Source organism: Columba livia, chromosome 2, assembly GCF_036013475.1.
Source record: "Columba livia isolate bColLiv1 breed racing homer chromosome 2, bColLiv1.pat.W.v2, whole genome shotgun sequence".
NCBI lineage: Eukaryota > Metazoa > Chordata > Aves > Columbiformes > Columbidae > Columba > Columba livia.
In genome coordinates, this window is record NC_088603.1 from 99395529 (window position 1) to 99415407 (window position 19879).

Genomic DNA, 19879 nt, shown 5'->3' on the forward strand with positions numbered 1-19879 from the left:
TATTGATACAATTTGTCTCAGCCAAGAACTGCTCTGAAACAAAATTTTTAAAACATCTTGTTGCATACTAACTATACTTCAAATGTGCTCTACTTTTATTTTTCCTCTCTACAAAGGATTAGACATGCTAGAATTATGCAGCTTTAAGGAATGCAAGCTTAGGGAACTCTATTTTTTCTCATTGCTAGCTGCAAAACCACTACCCCTGGACTTACTTACAGACTCTATTACAAAGCATTCATTTATTCATTCAGATCTTTTACAGTTTGGGGGGAATTCTTTCTGAAACATTATGGTTTTCTGGTTAGTACTGTGTTTCTTCCTGCCCTTTACTCACGCCAGCTGCACTTAAAACTGGACCTTAGCAAGTACACAAAAGCAAAAATGTAAAGATTACATTATTTTGTAAACAAAATTACTGCATCTGCTGCATGCATACTACTAAAATTGCCAAATTGCTTGGCAGAGTGAAAACTAAGCAGCAGTAAAGCAGGCTAATAGAGTGAACAAACCGGTTGCCATTGGCGTCCAAGCCAAGGTCATAACTGACAGACCTCCTCTTATCACACCCCGGTGGTATTTATGGATGAGGAAAGCAGCTTTAGGCCTTTTCAAATCCTCAGCTAGTAGCTCAACATTAAAAGAAACAGTTGTGTTCACCTACAGCAGCTGCGGAGGCAGAAATGCCGTGTCGGAGCTCGCCGCTGCCAGCAGCTGGGTATCCTCAGAGTGCCCTCCACCAACTCTGCTGGATTCCAGCTCCCCAGCTTCCACAGACACCAGGAAGTACATGACTCCTTATTCATATGTAAATACAAATTAAATAAACATTCTCTTTCAAAAATTCACAATGTTTATTTATTTTTTAAAAAATTCTCAACTCCTCCATTGTTTCTAATGCAAAGGGATAACCAGAGGAGAAAAAAATTGGTCTAAGACCCATGGTAACAGGCTGGTTTTCCTCACTAATTGCTGTTTCCATATCTGCTGTGTCACTGCTGCTCCACCCCACAGGTGCCAATGTTCTTCCAAGCCTTCTTCTAGCCCTTGCAGTAAAACAGGCACCAGCACCTGTGTGCTTCTACCCAACACACACTCTCCTGCCCCACAAGCAACAGCCTTGCAGGGCAATTAAAAAACTAAGGCAAAGAGTAAAAGCTGAGAGCTGAATGGAAGAAAAAGCAATAAATGAAAGACACAGAACAGGAAAAATAAAAGAAAATTAAGAGAGGGGAGGATATGAGTGGTGTAGAAGTTGTTCATATGAAGTTTTTAGAGGTCACTTAATGTCAGCATATGGCAGGGGACTGAAAAGCATGAACAGCAGTGTTCTAGGTTAATAGTTTCCTTAATATTCCCACAGGATTCTTTGCTAATCTAAACATAGCACAGAGGAAAAAATAAGATCCAAGCAGATCATCATCAGGGGCAGGTTCAAGAATGAGTTCTTTCAGCCTTCCCCAGACTGCTTTCTCTCTTGGAGTTGAAAAATATCCAGAGTTCTTACGCAGTACTAATGCTGACACTCACATTTAAATTTGGAGCATACAATCCCAACAACACAGGGAGTCTGAAAACAAAAGAAGAGTTTTCAGTCACTTAGAAAAATATGGTTTGAGTTGAGTTATATTTGTCGAGTTATATTTTGAGTTAATTTTTCAATGCCTACTACAAACAACTAGCAGAAACATCCTTCACTGCATGCTTGCCTTCAGTGTGAGAGTCTGATTTAGTCATCATAAACCCTTTATTGTACTTAAGTAGTTTAGAATACTTCATACATTTAGCAGAAAGCCTATTCCTGAAGGCCTGAATCTTGAGTTAATATTTGTATTATGCTATCTACCCTCCCTCACTACATGGAAGCTTACTTTGAGCTTTGTGAGGTCTCTTCAGGAAAAATCTGGTGTCAAAGAAGAGACTGTCAAGTGCAATTCATTATTATCTGCACGTTGTACTTGTTTCCATCACTTACAGAAGGGAAATGACAGCTAAGCACAACAGGAAAAAACCTGAGCCATGAGCAGGAAACAGAATCTCTTGTTTTGACTACTAAGGTAAGGAAAGATAAATAGTGGAAAATTCCCTCATAGGGACCTTAACAGATGTGGATAATTCAACAATTCACCACTGTTTTTATACAGTCAAGCCACCTGTTAAGAGTAGCTTCACTATCTTAAAAAGAGTCAGATCAAGGAGGAAAATATGAATAGTTTTACTTGAGACTATATTTTAGCAGACTTAATTGGGGGGTGTTCTTTGCTTTTCTAAGTACCATCAGAGCAGCAATCTGCAACTGTAAGACAACGAACAGGAGTTTGGAGGGAGAGAAGAGAGTGGTTATTTGCTTGTTTTTATGTGGGTTACCAGCTAAAGCAAAGCATGGAGTTGAGCAGAGGTTCCTATTAAAGGCTACAAGAGTGTCACTGTAAACAAGTCTCTTTCATCTAAATTCAGCAGAACATGTGGTGCTGGTACCAGCTTCATACAATTTTTAAGAAGCATCAACTGTTAAAGTCTGGTTTTTATTATTAACATTTGATTATTTGTTTTTATTGTTAAGTTATTAAACTTTGAAACTGAAACCAAATCACATCCACATTTAACAAAGAAGTGCAACAAGCATTTGTTGCCAATGACAGAACAGTGGCAGCATTTTTGCCAGGCTTCTGTTCCACATTTACTGTGTACTGCAACTATTAATATTTATGCAGCGCATATTTCTGCAACAGTTCTCACTACCATATATTGACCAGCTCTACAAAGCCCATCTATAGGCTGTGCTGTTTCCAAATGCTTTCCTCTCCTTTTCACCGAAAATTCTTCCTTACCAGGTGTTCTGGCTGCAAGTAAAGTACTGGTGATGAAAATCAAATAGCCTCATACTCTACAAATGGAGTTTCCAAGCAGAAGGAGAGAAGCAGCCTCATGTTAACTCTGCTCAGCCACCAGGTATCACTAATGGTGCCAGCAACAAAATCCAAGGCTGCTTTGTGTTTATGTCTGACAAGACAGATAAAACATAATGTTTTTAAAGATGTTTAATAAAGTAGTTGAAAGATAACGATTACCCAGTCTTATCATTTGCACATGAAAGGTGGAGCGGAGAAGTTACAGTAATTTGTTGCCAGACTTCAGTGGAACAAACAGCTGCATTTTACTTATCTTCAGATATCAAAGGACTTGAGTGGGACAAAGATTACTTGGCTTGACAAGCATTCAAAGACCCCTCCAGCTCAAAAACAGAGATGTTTCTGAGGAAAATCATGAAAGGATTAAATTTAAGCCTAGCAGCAATTCCTATTACACCGGCATGAATTCTACCGCCATCCCCTAATCTTGTCAAAGCTAAGACAAGATGCTTTGCCACCTTTTCAAGTACTGTGGTATTGGACATTTGCAAAGGCCACAAGCAGACAAGTTCTTCCTCCTAAGAAGCAGAGGCTTCATGGCAGTGTTAAGACACTTTAAATCTGCTGTGCTCCTGCCCTTCCTGTGCTAGCTCCTCACTCAAATGACTAGTTTTCTGCCAAAGAGCTGGCTCAGAGATCAGCCACCCATACATGAGCAGATAAACTGACAACTTCAAGTTACCTTCTCTGCACCCTTTATTTTATTCCCTCAGTCTTATACAAGACCGTTGTGAAAATCTGCACAGCTCAACCAAGACTAAGACCAGAAGCAGTCCAGTATTCTCCTTCAACACATGCTGCAACCTGCTTTATTATTTAATGTATCAGATGTCTTTAACAAGAACAGTAAAAAAAAAAAAAAAAAGTCACATCGTTCTTGTTTGGAAATAAATTTTGAGAAGGTGAAGTCAATGCTTGTGCTGTAAAATAAACAGGATGGTTACTGAAGAATCAAAAAGAAAATGTGAAAGACTTCAATTCTAACTTTTCCAACTGTGCCCACTCTAGAGGGCTGAGCAGACAGTTAAAGATTTTATGAAGCTGGAAATGGGTTTCATTTTAGTTGCTGCCTCAAAGCCAGTTTTTGTGTTTAACACACATGGTTACACAGCCAACCAGCACTCCTGGGGATTATCTGCTTAGAGTATGAAAGACAATAAAACAACCCACCATCAGTTTTTCTGTCAGACTTGGGCATGATTCCCATTAGCACATTTTTATTTTAAAACTCTGTGTGATTGCTATGATTTTATAACACAAGAAGGCTAAGCACCAATATTAGTACTTTGAGCAGAACAGAACTTTGCCAGGTAAATAACAAATTGCAGAGTTATGAACTACTTCTTAACATACTGAAATATGATGCATGGCATAGCAGTTTATATACATTAGCTGCTGCATGCAGTTGAGGAAAAACAGCGTTTTCTAATCTTTAATTTAATGTAAATTAAAACAAGCCAAATCCAAAACCCAACCAGGTAAATGCACATTTTCCCTGTTGATTTTGGATCAACTTTAAGTGAGAAGTAATGGTAGGACAGCAGCTCTAAGCACTCAAGGAGAAAAGAAACAACTGGTGTTCAGTATTGGTTTACTGTTACGGTAATGGACTATTAAAATCCAACTACAAAAGATTAGATGCTTATAACAAGTTTTTGAAGGTAATACTTAATGGCTTTTTACTCACTATCAGTTTTCCAGACCCCAAAATGCAAGACAATACAGGTATCACAAGACAGCAGCCTTCTCCAACTTCAGGCCACCTCAGTTAACAGCTGCAGTTTATTCGTGGCATTTACTAAATTATGGAAGGCCCTGTTCCAGTTAGCTGTAGAGAGTGGTTTAGGGTTATTTGCTGTTACAATGTTTTTCCGCTTCTTCAGGTTTTTTGCCTTTTAGGTTCCTGCAAGAAGCGTGATATTTGACAAGGATATGTTGAAATATAGATTCAGCATTTGGCACTCCAGCATTTCACCTGTCTCCTACACTTACCATGAAACTATTTAAACATTGAGAAAGCTTTCAAATTGATTTTATTGAGGGAAAGATTGTGAATTTTATCTAGAATCTGCTTTAGGATTGACAAAGTGGCCCCACATTCATTAATTAAATTTTATGGAAGTTGCTTAGGAGCAACAGTAATACAACTGCTGTTTCACAGGAGCTATACTCCTATACTATATATATACAGCTATACTCACACAACAGCAACAAGCACAATCACAGTCCCTACTGACACCCTAATGTCTTGTCAAGACTGTCTGAATATTTAAGTAAATTTTTTATTTCTCCAAACTCCAGCTCCTTCTCCTTGAGAATCATTCTGCTGAGGGACACATTTTCATCAACACAACAGATTCACAGGAACAAAGCCACTTGCTGAAACTCAGGCAAAACAAACAGAGGCCCAAAACCTCAAACCACCATCAGGACACACCTCCAGTTGTGATGGGGACAAAACGAAAAGGCTTCCCAGAAGCATAGTTCATTTGACCGCAGTCTGTGTTCAAGACGAGGCCTGACAGGCTGCTCACCACACCTCTCATCTCCTTTACTACTTGAGCTGCAGCAGATTTTCTGTTACTATCCATTACTATGGAAACCCTAAACAGTGGTAGGAAGTGAAGCTCAGGTCATCAGCAGCTTCCCTCACTTCTCCCAGAATCAGAATCATTACTCTGGATTTACAGTGGTGTGCTCAGTTAGCATTAGAGCCAAATATCACTCCACTCCCTATGCTTGCTGTACTTCAGCATCTTGGTACTGGATATACCTCTTTTCCTTAGGGAAAAAAAAAAAAAGTGCTGCACAGAGTACTTACAGGGTTGTCAGCATGTTCATTTTGCAACACTTCCCGAGTTTCTGAACTTCCCAGGCTAAACACACTGTAGCAGGTAACCCAAGCAAAAGATGATAGATCTTGAAATATCTGTTACCTGGTAGACCTCCACTTACATCCTTATGCCCCAGTCGCAAAGTTCAAGGAGTCATTTCAGGCACATTTACAATGCAAAAGTCATTATAATTCTGCTATTTATTCCATTCTATTTAAGAGTCTCCAATACCCCCTGGCTTGAACACACACTCTGCCTCTGCAAGACAGGCATTAAAGCAAGATCTGATAACATCATTTCATTTAATTGTACAAGGAAAAATGTAATGCATTCACAGTATGTAATATCAACTCATTTCAGTTTTTCTGTTCTTTGTTTCTGCCTGAATTCATAGCTTACACTTAAACATTTTTGCAGTATTCAAAAGACTGTCTCAAGCGCTGTAGTTTAAATCAGACACAGAATAAATGAAGTCTTGAAAAAACGATGACAAACTGCATCATCAGCTAAGCCCCTCCTTTATGCAGGTCTTGGCTGCAGTACAAGAGTTCAGTTATTATGGAGCAACTCAAACACATCCATAATTCCTTGCATTGTTCTAAGGTCTTTGGGACATCCATTCCCTCCCCAGCAGCAGGCACCTTCCATAGAGTTCTGGATATGTCTGATATCAGTTAAAGCCAAGTGAGTAAATTCTTGGGCTCGAAGCATCAGCCGATATAAGTCACTACTGTGCTAATGAAGTCAAAAGAGCCACATCAGTTTACAACACAGGACACAACCCATACTGGCACCCTGGGAAAACAAGCCAAAGCAAAACCGACGTTTCTTTTTCTAGCCTGGTTCTCCAATTAGGATACATACTGTCAGCAGATGGATCACTATGAGCTATAAAAATTTGTCATAGCTGAGTTTACTCAAACATAACCAACCTGAAAACGTCCCAGAGCCTTCAAGACCCCAAAAAGTATGAACAGTAATTGTTGCAAGCACACTGGGAATGGCAATTCAGGTCCTTAGTAAAAAGCCTGGCTAACAAGCATTGACATCTCCCGCCTGAGCAGCTAACTACAATCCTGAAAAATCTAGGGCTCTGGAGACTTGAACAAAAAGTAGGAAGCAGAATAAGGCATCCATCCAATACCTGGATACCAACCTGGCATGTGAGAGACCAAATGGCATGCACAAGGCTTACCTCTGGGTACAAGCAAGGGACGTGCTTTCAAACTGAGAAAGTGCAAGACTAAGTTCAGATAAAAAACAACTAGGCAAATAAACAAACAGAAAGAATCAGACTAGCAAATTGTTGCTTGATTATTGTGCAAAAAGTTACCTGTTTTGCCACTCTGGGAACAAATATTTAAGCTGTTTCAACATGACTGTATAATTCACTTGATGAGAGAAAGGATAACCCAGATATAAACTGGGAGAACAGATGACTAATCATGCAGTTGATAAACAGTTTGTTGTGATAGAAAAAGACCTGAACTTCAACTATCTAGTCTTTCCATGCCTGCACACTTCTGCTCAGTTCTCTCAAACCAAACCTACTCTACAACACTCAGAGAACAACCTTTGGCAGCTACCTCCCAGGACTTCTCCCACTGAAGGCCAGTGATCCCCGACCCAAGAGGCTAGAGAGCCCATGCTCTGCAGTGTCCTTCAAAGTCACAGAAGAGGACTGACCTCATACTTGTATCCCTGTCAGCATAATTTCCTGCCTCTGAAGTCAGAGTTTAGGGTATGAGCTGAAGCACTGCAGGCACACAAGATTCCCCTGGATGGCACAATGATTTCTTTGTGCTAGTCACCATGTTCTCTGGTACAGGTCTCCAGCAGAAGGATCAGCATTGCTCCATCACCCCACTCTGAAGACAGGGAAAACAGCCGAGGTATGATGAAGAAAAAGAAGAAGAGACAAAAAAATATTTCAATAACTCCTCTTTAGAGTTGAGGGGAACGATTTCCAAAGGCTTCTTCTCCGAAAAGGAAATGCACATGATTGTTTAGGACTGTCCACAAGTATGAACCTCAAACATTAACCCCAGGAGTCTCTTATTAAAGGTGTCATTAATCAAAGGGATGGGCCAGGATTTACTGTTCCTTTCAGCTTTATAGAAGGAGCGCACAAGAATGTGTGTTGGGAAAGCTTTCAAGCTTTGCCACATGTGAGGAGGCATGGGCCTGTCTTCCCCCTTGTATAAGCTTCTTTACTTGTCAGCAGGATTCTTTCCACTGTGCAACAGGTAATAGAAAAGCATTTTAAAATACTGAACTTTTCCATTAAGGTTACAAGTTATTAACCTCCACAACTAGCATACTTGTCCTACTGAAGAAGAGGGAGCATTTTTTTCCACCCACAGTCAACAGTTCTCTCTCATTTGCCTTTTTCTGTGGTCAGCATTTCAGTGGCAACCCCAAATCCCAACACAAAGTTAGGGATACTCAGTGACTTCAGCAGTCTGCCCAAGCAGAGCCAGGACAGCTGCATTTGGAACAAGACTGATCCAGAGACACGAATAAACTCAAACTGATGCAGGCATGACAAAGTCATGAAAGCGATTTCTTATGACCTGACCCACCATCAACATTCACAAGCCCCAACAAGCATTACAGGAAGGTGACTTAATAGGAGGAAACTTAATAGGACTTGTCATCCACCTTCACCTTTTCTGCACAAGAAGGGAGAGCTAGCAACCAAAGTTCTCTCCCACAGATACTTCCACTCATCTGACAGACACACAAAGAAAATAAACTGCTGTAGACCCTTTTCTCCATTGCCTCCTTGAGCACTTAGTTCCATGTAAAAGAAGTTGGCAGATAACGTTCTCTGAATGGCAAGGGCCACACAGCCCTGGATGTATCTGACAACACCAAATCAAACTACACACTGTACCAGCTCATACCAATGTACAGGTTGAAGCCTCCTCCTAAATCCTCATCAGTGCAAATGCTCCCACACAGCAGAGAGTCCAGACCAAAAAAAAGCTATGTGACTGCTCAGTTTCAGATCAAGTCTCATGTCTGACTCTGCTATTGACAAGCCCTGTGCTATAAATCCCTACATGACTGAAAGAACTGTGGAGGTGTGTTAACAGAGTGTTAGGTTCACCTGGGATTTAAGGAGCTCTGTGGCAAAGACACCCTGTTATAAAAAAATCAGTCTTCATCTGAGGCAACTGCCAAACAGTCTTTAAGAAGGTGGTTTCAGATATCTGCAATAAGAGCTGGATGGCCATTTAAACCTGACGTCATCCTGACATTTGGGAAATTCTGCCTTACATTTGCTTGATGATTCAAAATGGAAAAATTCAACACTCCTTAGAGTAAGGACAGAGAGTAGAATCATCATTTGTCTGTCTGCCAGGTCAGCATAGTCAAATAAGACCTAATTTGTGACAGAGGTTTGTTGGTCTTTTTTTTTTTTTTACCTACGTATCTGTGCACATTCACACGCTATACAGGCATGAATCATTTGGGTATGACACTGACTTACCAAGATGGATAGATAAGATTTCTAAATGTGAAGTAGTAGTACAACACTAGAATCCCCTCCCTCCTCACGGTTCCCTCAAAAAAAATGGAGGGGTGCAGCTGACATGCTCAAGTGATGACACAGGACAAGCAGCACATGGTACCTTCCTCTGGGAAAAGAAGTGGCTCATGGTGATTCTCAGCATGTTATCCTTCAAACACCTCAGGGGTAACAATGCAGACCCTCTGCCTGCCCTGAAGTCATGACATTCCTGCAAGTTGTAATGAAGTGCCTGAGAGGAGGAGCAAAAGGGCTCCTAGGTCCCTTTTACAGCATTTCAGCCTTTAAATGGGGACCACAAATCCACTCTTCATCTTGCCCCAGCACACTTGAAGGCACCAAAATGAAATTGTACCTTACCTTGTCTTTGTATAAAAACCCTGAGCAGTGGATGAGCACTTGAAACAGCCTTGAAGAAGTTGTCATCATTGTTAATAGGGAGAAGGTCTCCATGCATGTCAGCATATCCAATCATCACTTCCAGGTTGGCTATATGATGAATGTGAAGAATTAGTTTGTAGAAGTCTTCAAACTTTCCTGGCTTGTAGCGATCCAGGGAGAACCTTCTGAACTCTGCCCCAAACTGCAAGAGAAAACAAAGAGAGCGTCTGCTGTCAAACATCAACACAACCCAATGCTCCAGCTCGGCATCTGAACATAGTGTGCGTCACCTCTCTTTCTATGATCAATATAGTCACATATCGGTGCTTTCAAGTCTACAAATTACTTTTTAGGTCTTCACATTAGAATATAACCATGGCTACCAAGACACCACCCTAGCTGACAATAGATATGCTGAAGAGGAAAGACCCATCACATCAGGAGAAATGCAGGAGCTGAATAAAGCAGCCCAATCTGCTCCCCATGTAACAACCAGTGCAACTGAGAAAAGATGACAGGTGACAGTCATAGGTGACTGTGTTCCCAGAGGTCCAGAGGCACCCATTTGCTGACCTGACACACCCTCTAGAGAGATGTGCTGGTTATTGGGGGCTCACATCAGGGATGTCACTGAGAGACTACCAAGCCTCATACAGTCAACTGACTGTTATCCATTGCTGTTGTTTCACACAGGCACCAGTGATACAGCCAGGAGCAGTCTGATGAGTATCAAGAGGGATTACAGAGCCCTGGGAGCAGCCATGAGGGACTCTGGAACACAGGTAATTTTGTCATCAATCCTCCCAGTCAAAGGGAAGGGACTTGAAAGGGCCAGTCATATCTGGAGTATCAACAAATGGTTATGGGACCAGTGCCACAGCCAGGGGTTTGGCTGCATAGACCATGGGACTCGCCTTGAAAAACCTGGTCTACTGAGGGCTGATGGGGTCTGTCTGTCAGAGGAGAAGATCATCTTCAGTCATAGGCTTGCCAAGCTGATGAAGAAGGCTTTAAACTAAAGCTGCTGGGAGGCTGGGCAGGGGGAAGGAAGGGAACCTCAGTCCATCCCACTCCTACCAGCTTATTGCCAGTGCCAGCAACAGATGCCCAGAGCCTGGATATGCATCACAGGTCAGAAGGAAAACACCTGAAAAGCAGCACAAAGAAATTCCAGCCAGGAAGTCAGCTTCATCAGGAGCCCAACTCAAACACCTCTGTGCAAACACATGTAGCATGGGGAGTAAACAAGAAGAGTTAGAGTCGTCCACATGCCTGCATGGCTGTTACTGGCACCATGGAGATGTGGCAGGATGGCTCCTGTGACTGAAGTGCTGGAATGGAAGGATACAGGCTCTTTAGGAGGGACAGGTAGGGAAAATGAAGTTGAGGGGGTCATCCTTTACATTAATGACCGACTGGAGTGCATGGATGAGGAGCTGACCAAGAGCTATGGGTCAGGATTAAAGGGAGGGCAGAGAGAATGACATTATAGTGTGGGTTTGCTACAGGCCATCCAACAAGGAATATCAAGCAGATGAGGCCCTCTATAGACAGACAGGAGCAGCCTTATGTCTACAAGCCCTGGTCCTCATGGGGGAAGGGATGCCATCCAGAAGGACCTTGACAGGCTTAAGAGGTGGGACCATGCAAACCTCATGAAGTTCAACAAGGCCAAGTGCAAGGTCCTGCATCTGGGTCAGGGCAATTCCAAGCACAAATACAAGCTGAGTGGAGAATGGATTAAGAACAGACCTCAGGAGGAGGACTTCAGGGTGTTGGTTGACGAGAAGCTCAACATGACCCAGCAATGCACGCTTGCAGGCCAGAAAGCCAACCATGTCCTGGGCTTCATCAAAAGAAGCGTGACCAGCAAGCTGAAGGAGGCGAGTCTCCCCCTTCACTCTGCTCTGGTGAGGCCCCACCTGGAGTACTGTGTTCAGCTCTGGGGCACCAGACATAAGAACATGGACCTGTTGGAGCAATTCCAGAGGAGGCCACAAAGATGATCAGAGGGCTGGAGAACATCTCTCATTAAGACAGGCTGAGAGAGTTGAGGTTGTTCAGCCTGAGGAAGAGAAGGCAACAGGGAGACCTTGTAGCCACCTTCCAGTACCTAAAGGGGGCCTACAGGAAGGGTGGAGAGAGACTTTTTACAAGGACATGTAGTGCTAGGAGAAGGGGCAATGGCTTTAAACTGAAAGACAGTAGATTTACATTAGATATAAGGAAGAAATTATTCACCGTGAGGGTGGTGAGGCACTGGAACAGGCTGCCCAGAGAAGCTGTGGATGCCCCATCCTTGGAAGCATTCAAGAACAGGCTGGATGCAGCTTTGAGCAACTTGGTCTAGTAGATGTCCCTGCACATGGCAGGGGGGTTTGCCCTTTAAGGTCCCTTCCAACCCAAACCATTCTATAATTCTCTGATGATTCTAAGTGTGTCACCTTAATATTAAAAAAAATGCACTTTAAGTTTTCATTAAATCCTCCAGAGGATAAATGCATTTGTAGGATTTAACTTCAAAGCTGCATCATTCATTATAATAATCTCAAGCATCTACAGAACCATTCTTCTCCAAAGCAGAAGTGTTCACTCTACTGCTTTAAAAAGAAGTTACTCAGCTATTCAAATAACCTTATAAAAATTCTTTGCATGTTTCCCATCAATACCACTGGGATTCCAACCACAAGACCTGTAAAGAAGTGTGGTATGTAAGCGCACAGCTTGTCATTAGGAAATACATTCACTCTACATGCCCCCTGAATTTCCTGGTATACATACAGAAGGAGGAAAACTCTTATTCTGAGTTAGTTTTCATGGGTTTAATTTTTCTGTCACTCCACTGGTTTTTACTTTAAGTTTTACAGCCGAGTAAGTGGCTGTTTTAAAAAAAAAGAAAAAATAAAAGTGTGTGATTTGGTATAAGACAATTGAAGATATTATAAATCCATTAAGTTACTTAAAGTAAGTCAAAGTGATTGACGAAAAGATTTAAATGAACCTTATTTGCAATATTAGAAACCAAATATACTATTAAGAACCGGAGGAAAAAAATTAGATTCTCTAATCAAGGAAATGAAGAGTCAAAACCCAGGCTTCTGGTTAAGTAGATTAAATGATCTTTCTGGTATATTTAACTTCATAACACAGATTTTGTAGTACTAGTAATCAACTGTTCATAATCTGAACCTTTAAATCATCAAAACTCATTCCTGAAAGCATGGAACCACATCCATAAATCCAAGAACAAAGGAGGCTCTGACTAGGATCTCATGGAAGTTCTCATTTGCAAAGCCAGTCAATACCAGGGCAAGAAACCAAAGACAAAAAAAAAAAAAAAAAAGAAAAAAAAAAGGAAAAAAAACAACAAAAACACACAACAAAAAAACCAAACAACTAGCAAGCAAACAAAGGGAGGAAAAAAATACAAAACACAACAGAACAGCTTGAGAATTTTCCGTAGACAAATTCTTCCTCAAAATGGAGAATGACATGCTTAGAAGTCCTCAGATGTTAAATCAACTTATACATGCAAGCCATTCTTTTGCTGAGACTAACAAAAGTATGAATCATCACCATAATCATCTTCAAGCAAAAAAAAAAGAAAAAGAAAAAAAAGAAAAATAAAAAGAAACCAACCACCCTACTGGCTTTGGGTGCAATGACGTTCACAAATTATTTCCACGGTTATGAAATTCCCACTCTTCAGCATCAAAGTCTAGTTGTAATCATCCGTAAGCTTGTTTGGTCAAATTATGCTGCTTGTTTGCAATATTAACTGCTAGTTCCTGTCCTGTTTGGATTTCAATTCAGAGCGCCCATCCAAATGCACAAGAACCGAACAAACCACAGCTGGTTCCAATGGAGGGAAAACAGTCCTCCTTTGTCCTCCATCCCCTGATCCTCTCCAGAAAAATCCAAGTGGCAACTTACTCCTATTGACACATTTCGAACTGGAAAAAAGCTTAAGTCTTTTTATTTGAAAAGTATCTTGAAGTTTTATTTTTCCTAGATTCAAACAAGAAGCAACCATATTAAAGTGAAAAGTTTAACATCTACATGATAAACAAACCAGGCAGGAACAAGATTTTGTAGGCTTTGTTTAGGGCTGCATCTCCTGCTCCACACACCTGAACAGGAACACAGGTTTCCTTCAGCCAAAACAGCACTGCACCAGGCCAGGGCACTTGGGTGCCAATCCCAGTAACCACTGGTTTACTGGACTGACAACTTGTTCAGGACCATTAGCATACAGGGTACTTGCAAGGAAGCAGACACTGTGGTCTCAGCCCAGCCAGTATGACAACCACCCTACACAACCGCCCGGACATCTGCTGGGGGAGCCCATGGCTCCTGCTCGGCCCAACAGAGGTGCCCAGGCACAAATTCTCCTGGTGCCGGGGCACTGAGGTCAGTAGGAAAGTGACATGGGAAAGGAGGGAGGAAAGAAGCAAGGATTGTTATTTACACCTTGGTGTGACCCACAGTTCAGCTTAAGCTGCCACATGAGAGGAGGACAAGTAAAAAGGCCAGGCCTCCTGGCTGAACCCCCACAGGCTGTATCAGCCGAGTGTGACGGGTGGGTAGCAACCCACCTACGGGGATGAAACTGCAGACTTGGGGCACCGAGGTCTGATGCAAACACTGTATAGTCAAATGAACTCATTCACACGTTCAGCCTCAGGAAAGCCCAAGAGACAATTTCCTTTGCCCAGTAACGGGACAACGATAAACAAAGGCCAGCAATTTTATTTATGCTTTTTGCATGGCGCAGTGCTTGAAGGCAGGAGAGCTGGAAGGTGATTCTGCAGAGAAGAAGAGAAGAAAACCAGAGTCTCCTCAAGAGAAACTTAAGCAGATAATGCAGATAATGTTTTGTTGTTTAAATGTTAGTATTACTGTAGTAGTAGTTTAGCTGATTAACTCACCCTGTGCACATACACAGGCAGCAACCATTGTCAGCAGGTCTTTTCAGAAAAGGGGAAAAAAATGCTTCAGCAGTGACTGTTCATTCATCATCCCTAATGAGGCTGATAGGGAGTATTGCAGCAATAATAGCTTTTGCAGTACCACACAGCTTGGAGACTGGGTGCTCTGCATTGTATTCAGCCAGGATTTCAAGATAACATCCACAACGTATCCTCCAGAAACTACAAATTCCAAGGGCTTTGCACAGATAGCCAAGATGACTATCTGCTTTTCCAAGCCACAAAGTTCACCTTTAGTATATCGCTCCACAGAAAGAGACACATTGGACTGGTGTCTGCCAGCAGAGTCTTTGCTGGAACGATACTGTGATACACTGTTTGATAAACTAACAGTTTTAACAAGCAGATTAGTTTGTCATAATGAAGTAAATGATTCTGACCTATTTATCTAATACAAATACAGCATCTACTATTGCTTAAGTCCTAGGACAGGATGATCCAAGGGAATTTAAAAATTTAGTCTGACAGACTAATTATGACTGAAAAAAAAATGGGAAAAACTGTACAGTTTGTTTCACAAAGAACAAGCTCTGTCCCAAGACCCTCTGAAGTATCGGCCATACGTACTTGCTGTCTGCAGCTAGATGACAAAAAGCACCCTACAAAACACTATACATCAAGCAGGAACCTTAAGCAAAAACAGATGCCAAGAAAAACTGGCAAAAGAAAATAAGTTTTCTGATAAAAGTTGTGCTAAGGAATTAGAAAGTCACAGCTAACTGACCAAAACTTGCACAGGCTGACAAAGAGCAATCAACTCCTTTTTTTTTTATTATTTTTTTTTCTGGCTAGAGGGGAAGAGAGGTCAGAAGAGAGAACAGGATTTTGAGGTTTGTTTATTTGGAGGGCTGCTATTTTCTGAAATTAAATGGAAGAGTTATTTGCAAACAAAAGAGACCAACTTTCTTTTCTTTAAATTTTAAGTTTCCAAAAGTTTACAGGGTCAAAAATGAAGCCCTGTGTTTATCAGGTGCCATCCCTCTAGTTTATTGCTGGCTTTGAGTTCAGGCTATTGTAATAAGAAAACATCAAAGAGCAGCATTTAGCAATAAACATGAATTACGTTAGCCACCTACTTCTCCCATGAAGCCAATATCAGGAACAGAAAGAAAAACAAACACTTTCATCCTTGTATAGATTCTAGTTTCTGCTTACCTGTGAGATTTTAAAAATAGGGAAGACCTGATCAGGGCAGCCTTATCAGTGAGAGGAAGCAGAGGCCAAGAAAGAGGAGGAGGGAGGGCTGAAAGTAAATGGTTTTATGCTGGCTGACTCCATATCTGGGACTTCAGAGCTCTGCTGTCACATTTGTGTTTGTGTTTCTCTGTTGCCTCTTCCTCCCCCAGCTCACTCAGCACTCTCTCGCTGTGCTCCCAGTCCCATAGCGGTTGTCACTAATGACAAGATGCCACCAACCAAGCAGATGTTCTCTGCAACAAGTTCTCTTCTCCCCTTCAACCACCTACCCCAAAGCACCTCTGCTTCATCTCAATGATCAAGCTGATGGGAAATGTGGGATTTTGTATTCTGCTCAGTCCCCTACTTGCCTCTTGCTGTTTCTTCCAAGAGAAAGTCACAAGAGCACGACAGCCTCTTTTCTATTTGCCCTTCATAGGAACTCCATCACAGACAATTTCACTATCTTTCCCCCCCAACTTCTTCCTGATTGGCATCATACCATACTCCTACCCTTCACTCTTGTATTCTCCCCATTCATTCCCCCATTAAAAATACAGCCATGCTTTAATACCTTCAATTCTTAGAACATTTTCTCCCCCTAAAGAAACACAGCTGTTCCCCTACTTTTCATGCTTCTTGGACAAAATGCTTCATGTTTCTGCTTTTCATTTGAAGAACTGTCCTTCGCAACCCCTCTAACCCTCTCCAACAGCCGGTGGGGCTCAGTTCATGGCAACACTTTTCTCTGTTCTTCATCTACTCAGAAGACAAATTCAGCTTCTTTCTCTGTCCCTGTCACTCTGAGATCAACTTCTGTTCATGAGCCATGATTCTCACGCAATCTTTTACTGACCTCTTCAGATGCTCAGTTGCCAGCTCAAGGGTAACTGAATGCTGAGCTTACCATTCTCCCTGCTTCACCTACCTTCTTTCATTATTATTGGGCACAAGACCATTATACTGCCTTCCACCGCTTTAGCACAAATACAGCACAGGATGCATACATCCATGGCATGTCACCATCAGCACGAGGGCAGAAGGAACATTTGGCACCCTACCCCCAGCAGGACAAAGGAGTGGTGGATCAGGAGGTCTGGACAACACTGCCAAGAGCAGACAAATCCATGAGCCCAGCTTCCTGCAGATAGGAAGCCCTGCACTAGTACAGGTCTGCAGCAAGAGCCAACCACTTTTTGAACATTCACTATGAGAGACATCTGCAGGGTTACCAGACACCTGTATCCATTAAGGGCTCTGGCTGGTTGCAAACTTAAGACCCTTTCAGTTTCTACTAGAGGTTTCTCCATGAGCTCGGGGCCAACAACAGCTGCAGAGAAGTAATAATTTGATGTGCACACACACATGCACACACCTAGCCAGACCTGACAGGGGCCTGGGAACAGCTGTGCAGGGCGGAAGCAGGAGGGATGGCCCCAGGCTGGGTAGCCATGGGGCTTGTGCACCACACCCTGTCCCAGACATTTCTGCTTCAATTAACTTCAGGAATTTCCAATGGGAACGGGACTACCTCTGTATTGGGATATTTTGCCTTCACTTAGAGGGAGGGAATGTCTCCAAAGCTACATTTCACCTTTAACTTCTGGCCTGAATTGTAAAGGTAATTAGAGGCAGGCAATCAATCCTTGGAAGAGCATTTCTTGGTTGCTAAAAGCTCAGATTAAGCGCATGCAAAGTCTCTCACAAAGGGAACGATAAAGCACTACTAAGGAAAGCACTATTAATTGCACCCCTGAAGAACTCCTTGAAGGTGGCTAGTCCTGCAGCCTGCCAGAGCCTCCACAGGTATTTTAACCTCACAAGGAAGACATTCCTTTCTGACTTGGCTGTAAACAACTTTCAAACTTTAAAGAACACCTCAGCAAATTAAAGGTTCATTGTTCAGAGTCCTTTAGGACTGTTTCAATGTGGCGAGACTAAAATTTACAAGATTACTCACATAAAATAGACTGGCTGGCTGAAGTTTTACGCAGATCTGGAATTCCCAAACTGCTAGGCTGAAAACAATTTCAAGAGCAAAACTGCTAACAATCAAGACACAATCAAGAATAGGAGAGTATGGAAGGTGCTGAAAGTAGCAGCCTGAGCCTTCTGGTCAATGCAGTGTAGGGATATTGATAGCCATCCAGTTAGCACAGCGAGCACCCAGGCCTGTAACAGCAGTATAATAATTTCAGGAACATAGTCAGATAAACTGCCATCTTTCAGTAACTACATTTTTTTGGTTGGTTGGGTTTTTTTTGTTGTTATTACACAGGACCCAAGGCTATAACCCCAGCACCAGAGCATATCCTCCCCTCCATCAGATGCTCTGTGAAGGCAGGCAGCACAAAGCACATTTCCCAGCCTTCCATATATCTTTTACAAGCATTACTGCTCACATAATGCCAGAGCACAGGTCAGAGAAGATAAGTTACACTGTGCTGGTGCTTATTGTAGCTGTCACTTCAACAGAACTATCACAAAAATTACTTGTCCGTGCAACACCTTTTTGGCTGAAAAGTTTGGCCTCTCATCTGTGATGGGGCAGCAGGTTTGCACAGGATCAGCTGTAGTAGCTCAGCTGCTGCACGGTAACTTGCTGCGGTCACTTTCTCTAGTTACCCAACCGTTTAAAGACAGGCTTAGATTTACTAGGTATGACCACTTCAGAAAGTCAACCTACTAAGAAAAGATTTCTAATAACAGAGGAACCAGGAGTTTAGTGCATGCTATTTAGCACATCAAAATAAATACCTGTTGCCAGAACCTCAGCAAAAGGAAAACAGAAAGGAAAGGAACAGAGATTTAAGAGATTAATGTTTGCAGTCTCTTTTTCTTGACACATTTTGCAACAATCCAGACCATCTCAAGTTGCTATTGCTGTGGCATGCTGTCTTCATTTGAGAGGGGGAAGCACTGCGGTTTTCTGAGTCCGTGCCACATTTGGTTTGCATATAATTAAATATGTTTTGAAACTTAAAACCAGAAGTTAAATCAGCTGGTTACAGGGCTTTTCACTGCACTTAGTTTTATTCTAGGTATGACAAGTATGACCTTGGAAGAATCTAAAGTACTGCTTAAAAACTTAAAGCAGACAAAGTCTGTTTTAACATCCTATAGGTTTAAAAAAAGTTATGCTTTTTGATCAATTTTGAAGTGTGCTACACATGGAAAACATTTCTTAAAACTTCAGAAGGCCTGTAAGGCTTCAGGCTTAGAGCAAAATCAAAGTACAAAATGCTGGAAAATACAATTTGTACACCTCTCTCATTTAGTTAACAGCAGACAGAGAAGAACCAGACCTTTAAAATCTCTTTACAGGACACCGGTAAAAGCAAGTTTTCTCTTACTGCTAGTTGCTACAGCTACAACACTGGTGGATGTTAAACTCTGTACCTTTCTAATACATAATGTGCATACGTATACCATAATACCTCAACAGTCATGTGGACTTAAAATACTGGTAAGGTGTCTGAGCAGTATCAGCAACTTTGGGAGGGATAAGGGGGGGTGGGGAGTGGAACAGAGCATGTAAAAGGTTTAAAACAGCTATCTTAATGTAACAAGCACAAGTACACTCCTCCTGAGAAGCTGACACATGAGCAGGACAAACCACCCACAAGCTGTTTGGATATCACATCAATCTAGCAGCTGGGCAGGCTTGCTGAAGCCCAGACTTCTACACTCGCCCAGGACCAAAACAGATCATTTTATCTGCTAGTGACTTCATAAGAGCACAGCTGATCTTTGAAGACCATAACAGTATCCCATCTATACTCTGGATACATCAAAATATGATTTAAAATGTATTAAAAATCTATTTGCGGCATCCATCTGAACACCAACATTTACTGGAACAAATTCAAAAGGGGATGGGAGAAGAAGAAAAAAATATGGTTATAGTCAAATGGATATATTTATCTTAGCGGGTTTGTTTATAGTAGCAGGATGTTAGTCACTTTGTTAATTTGTAAATCAGTTTGTAATGTAAGAAAACATGACACTTAATAAGGCAGAAATGTCACAGTCAGCACCTGAGTCAGGTAGCTG

The 19879-nt window shown here is 41.8% G+C and overlaps 1 protein-coding gene across 1 annotated transcript in view; it reads right to left on the reverse strand.

The window, feature by feature from the left end:
* Window positions 1–19879, reverse strand: part of PARD6G (par-6 family cell polarity regulator gamma) — a 70512-nt gene that overhangs the window by 45508 nt on the left and 5125 nt on the right. Inside the window, exon 2 of the mRNA XM_065052970.1 lies at window positions 9642–9864. Within this exon, the coding sequence (XP_064909042.1) occupies window positions 9642–9864 (223 nt within the window). The remainder of the gene's footprint in view (window positions 1–9641; window positions 9865–19879) is intronic.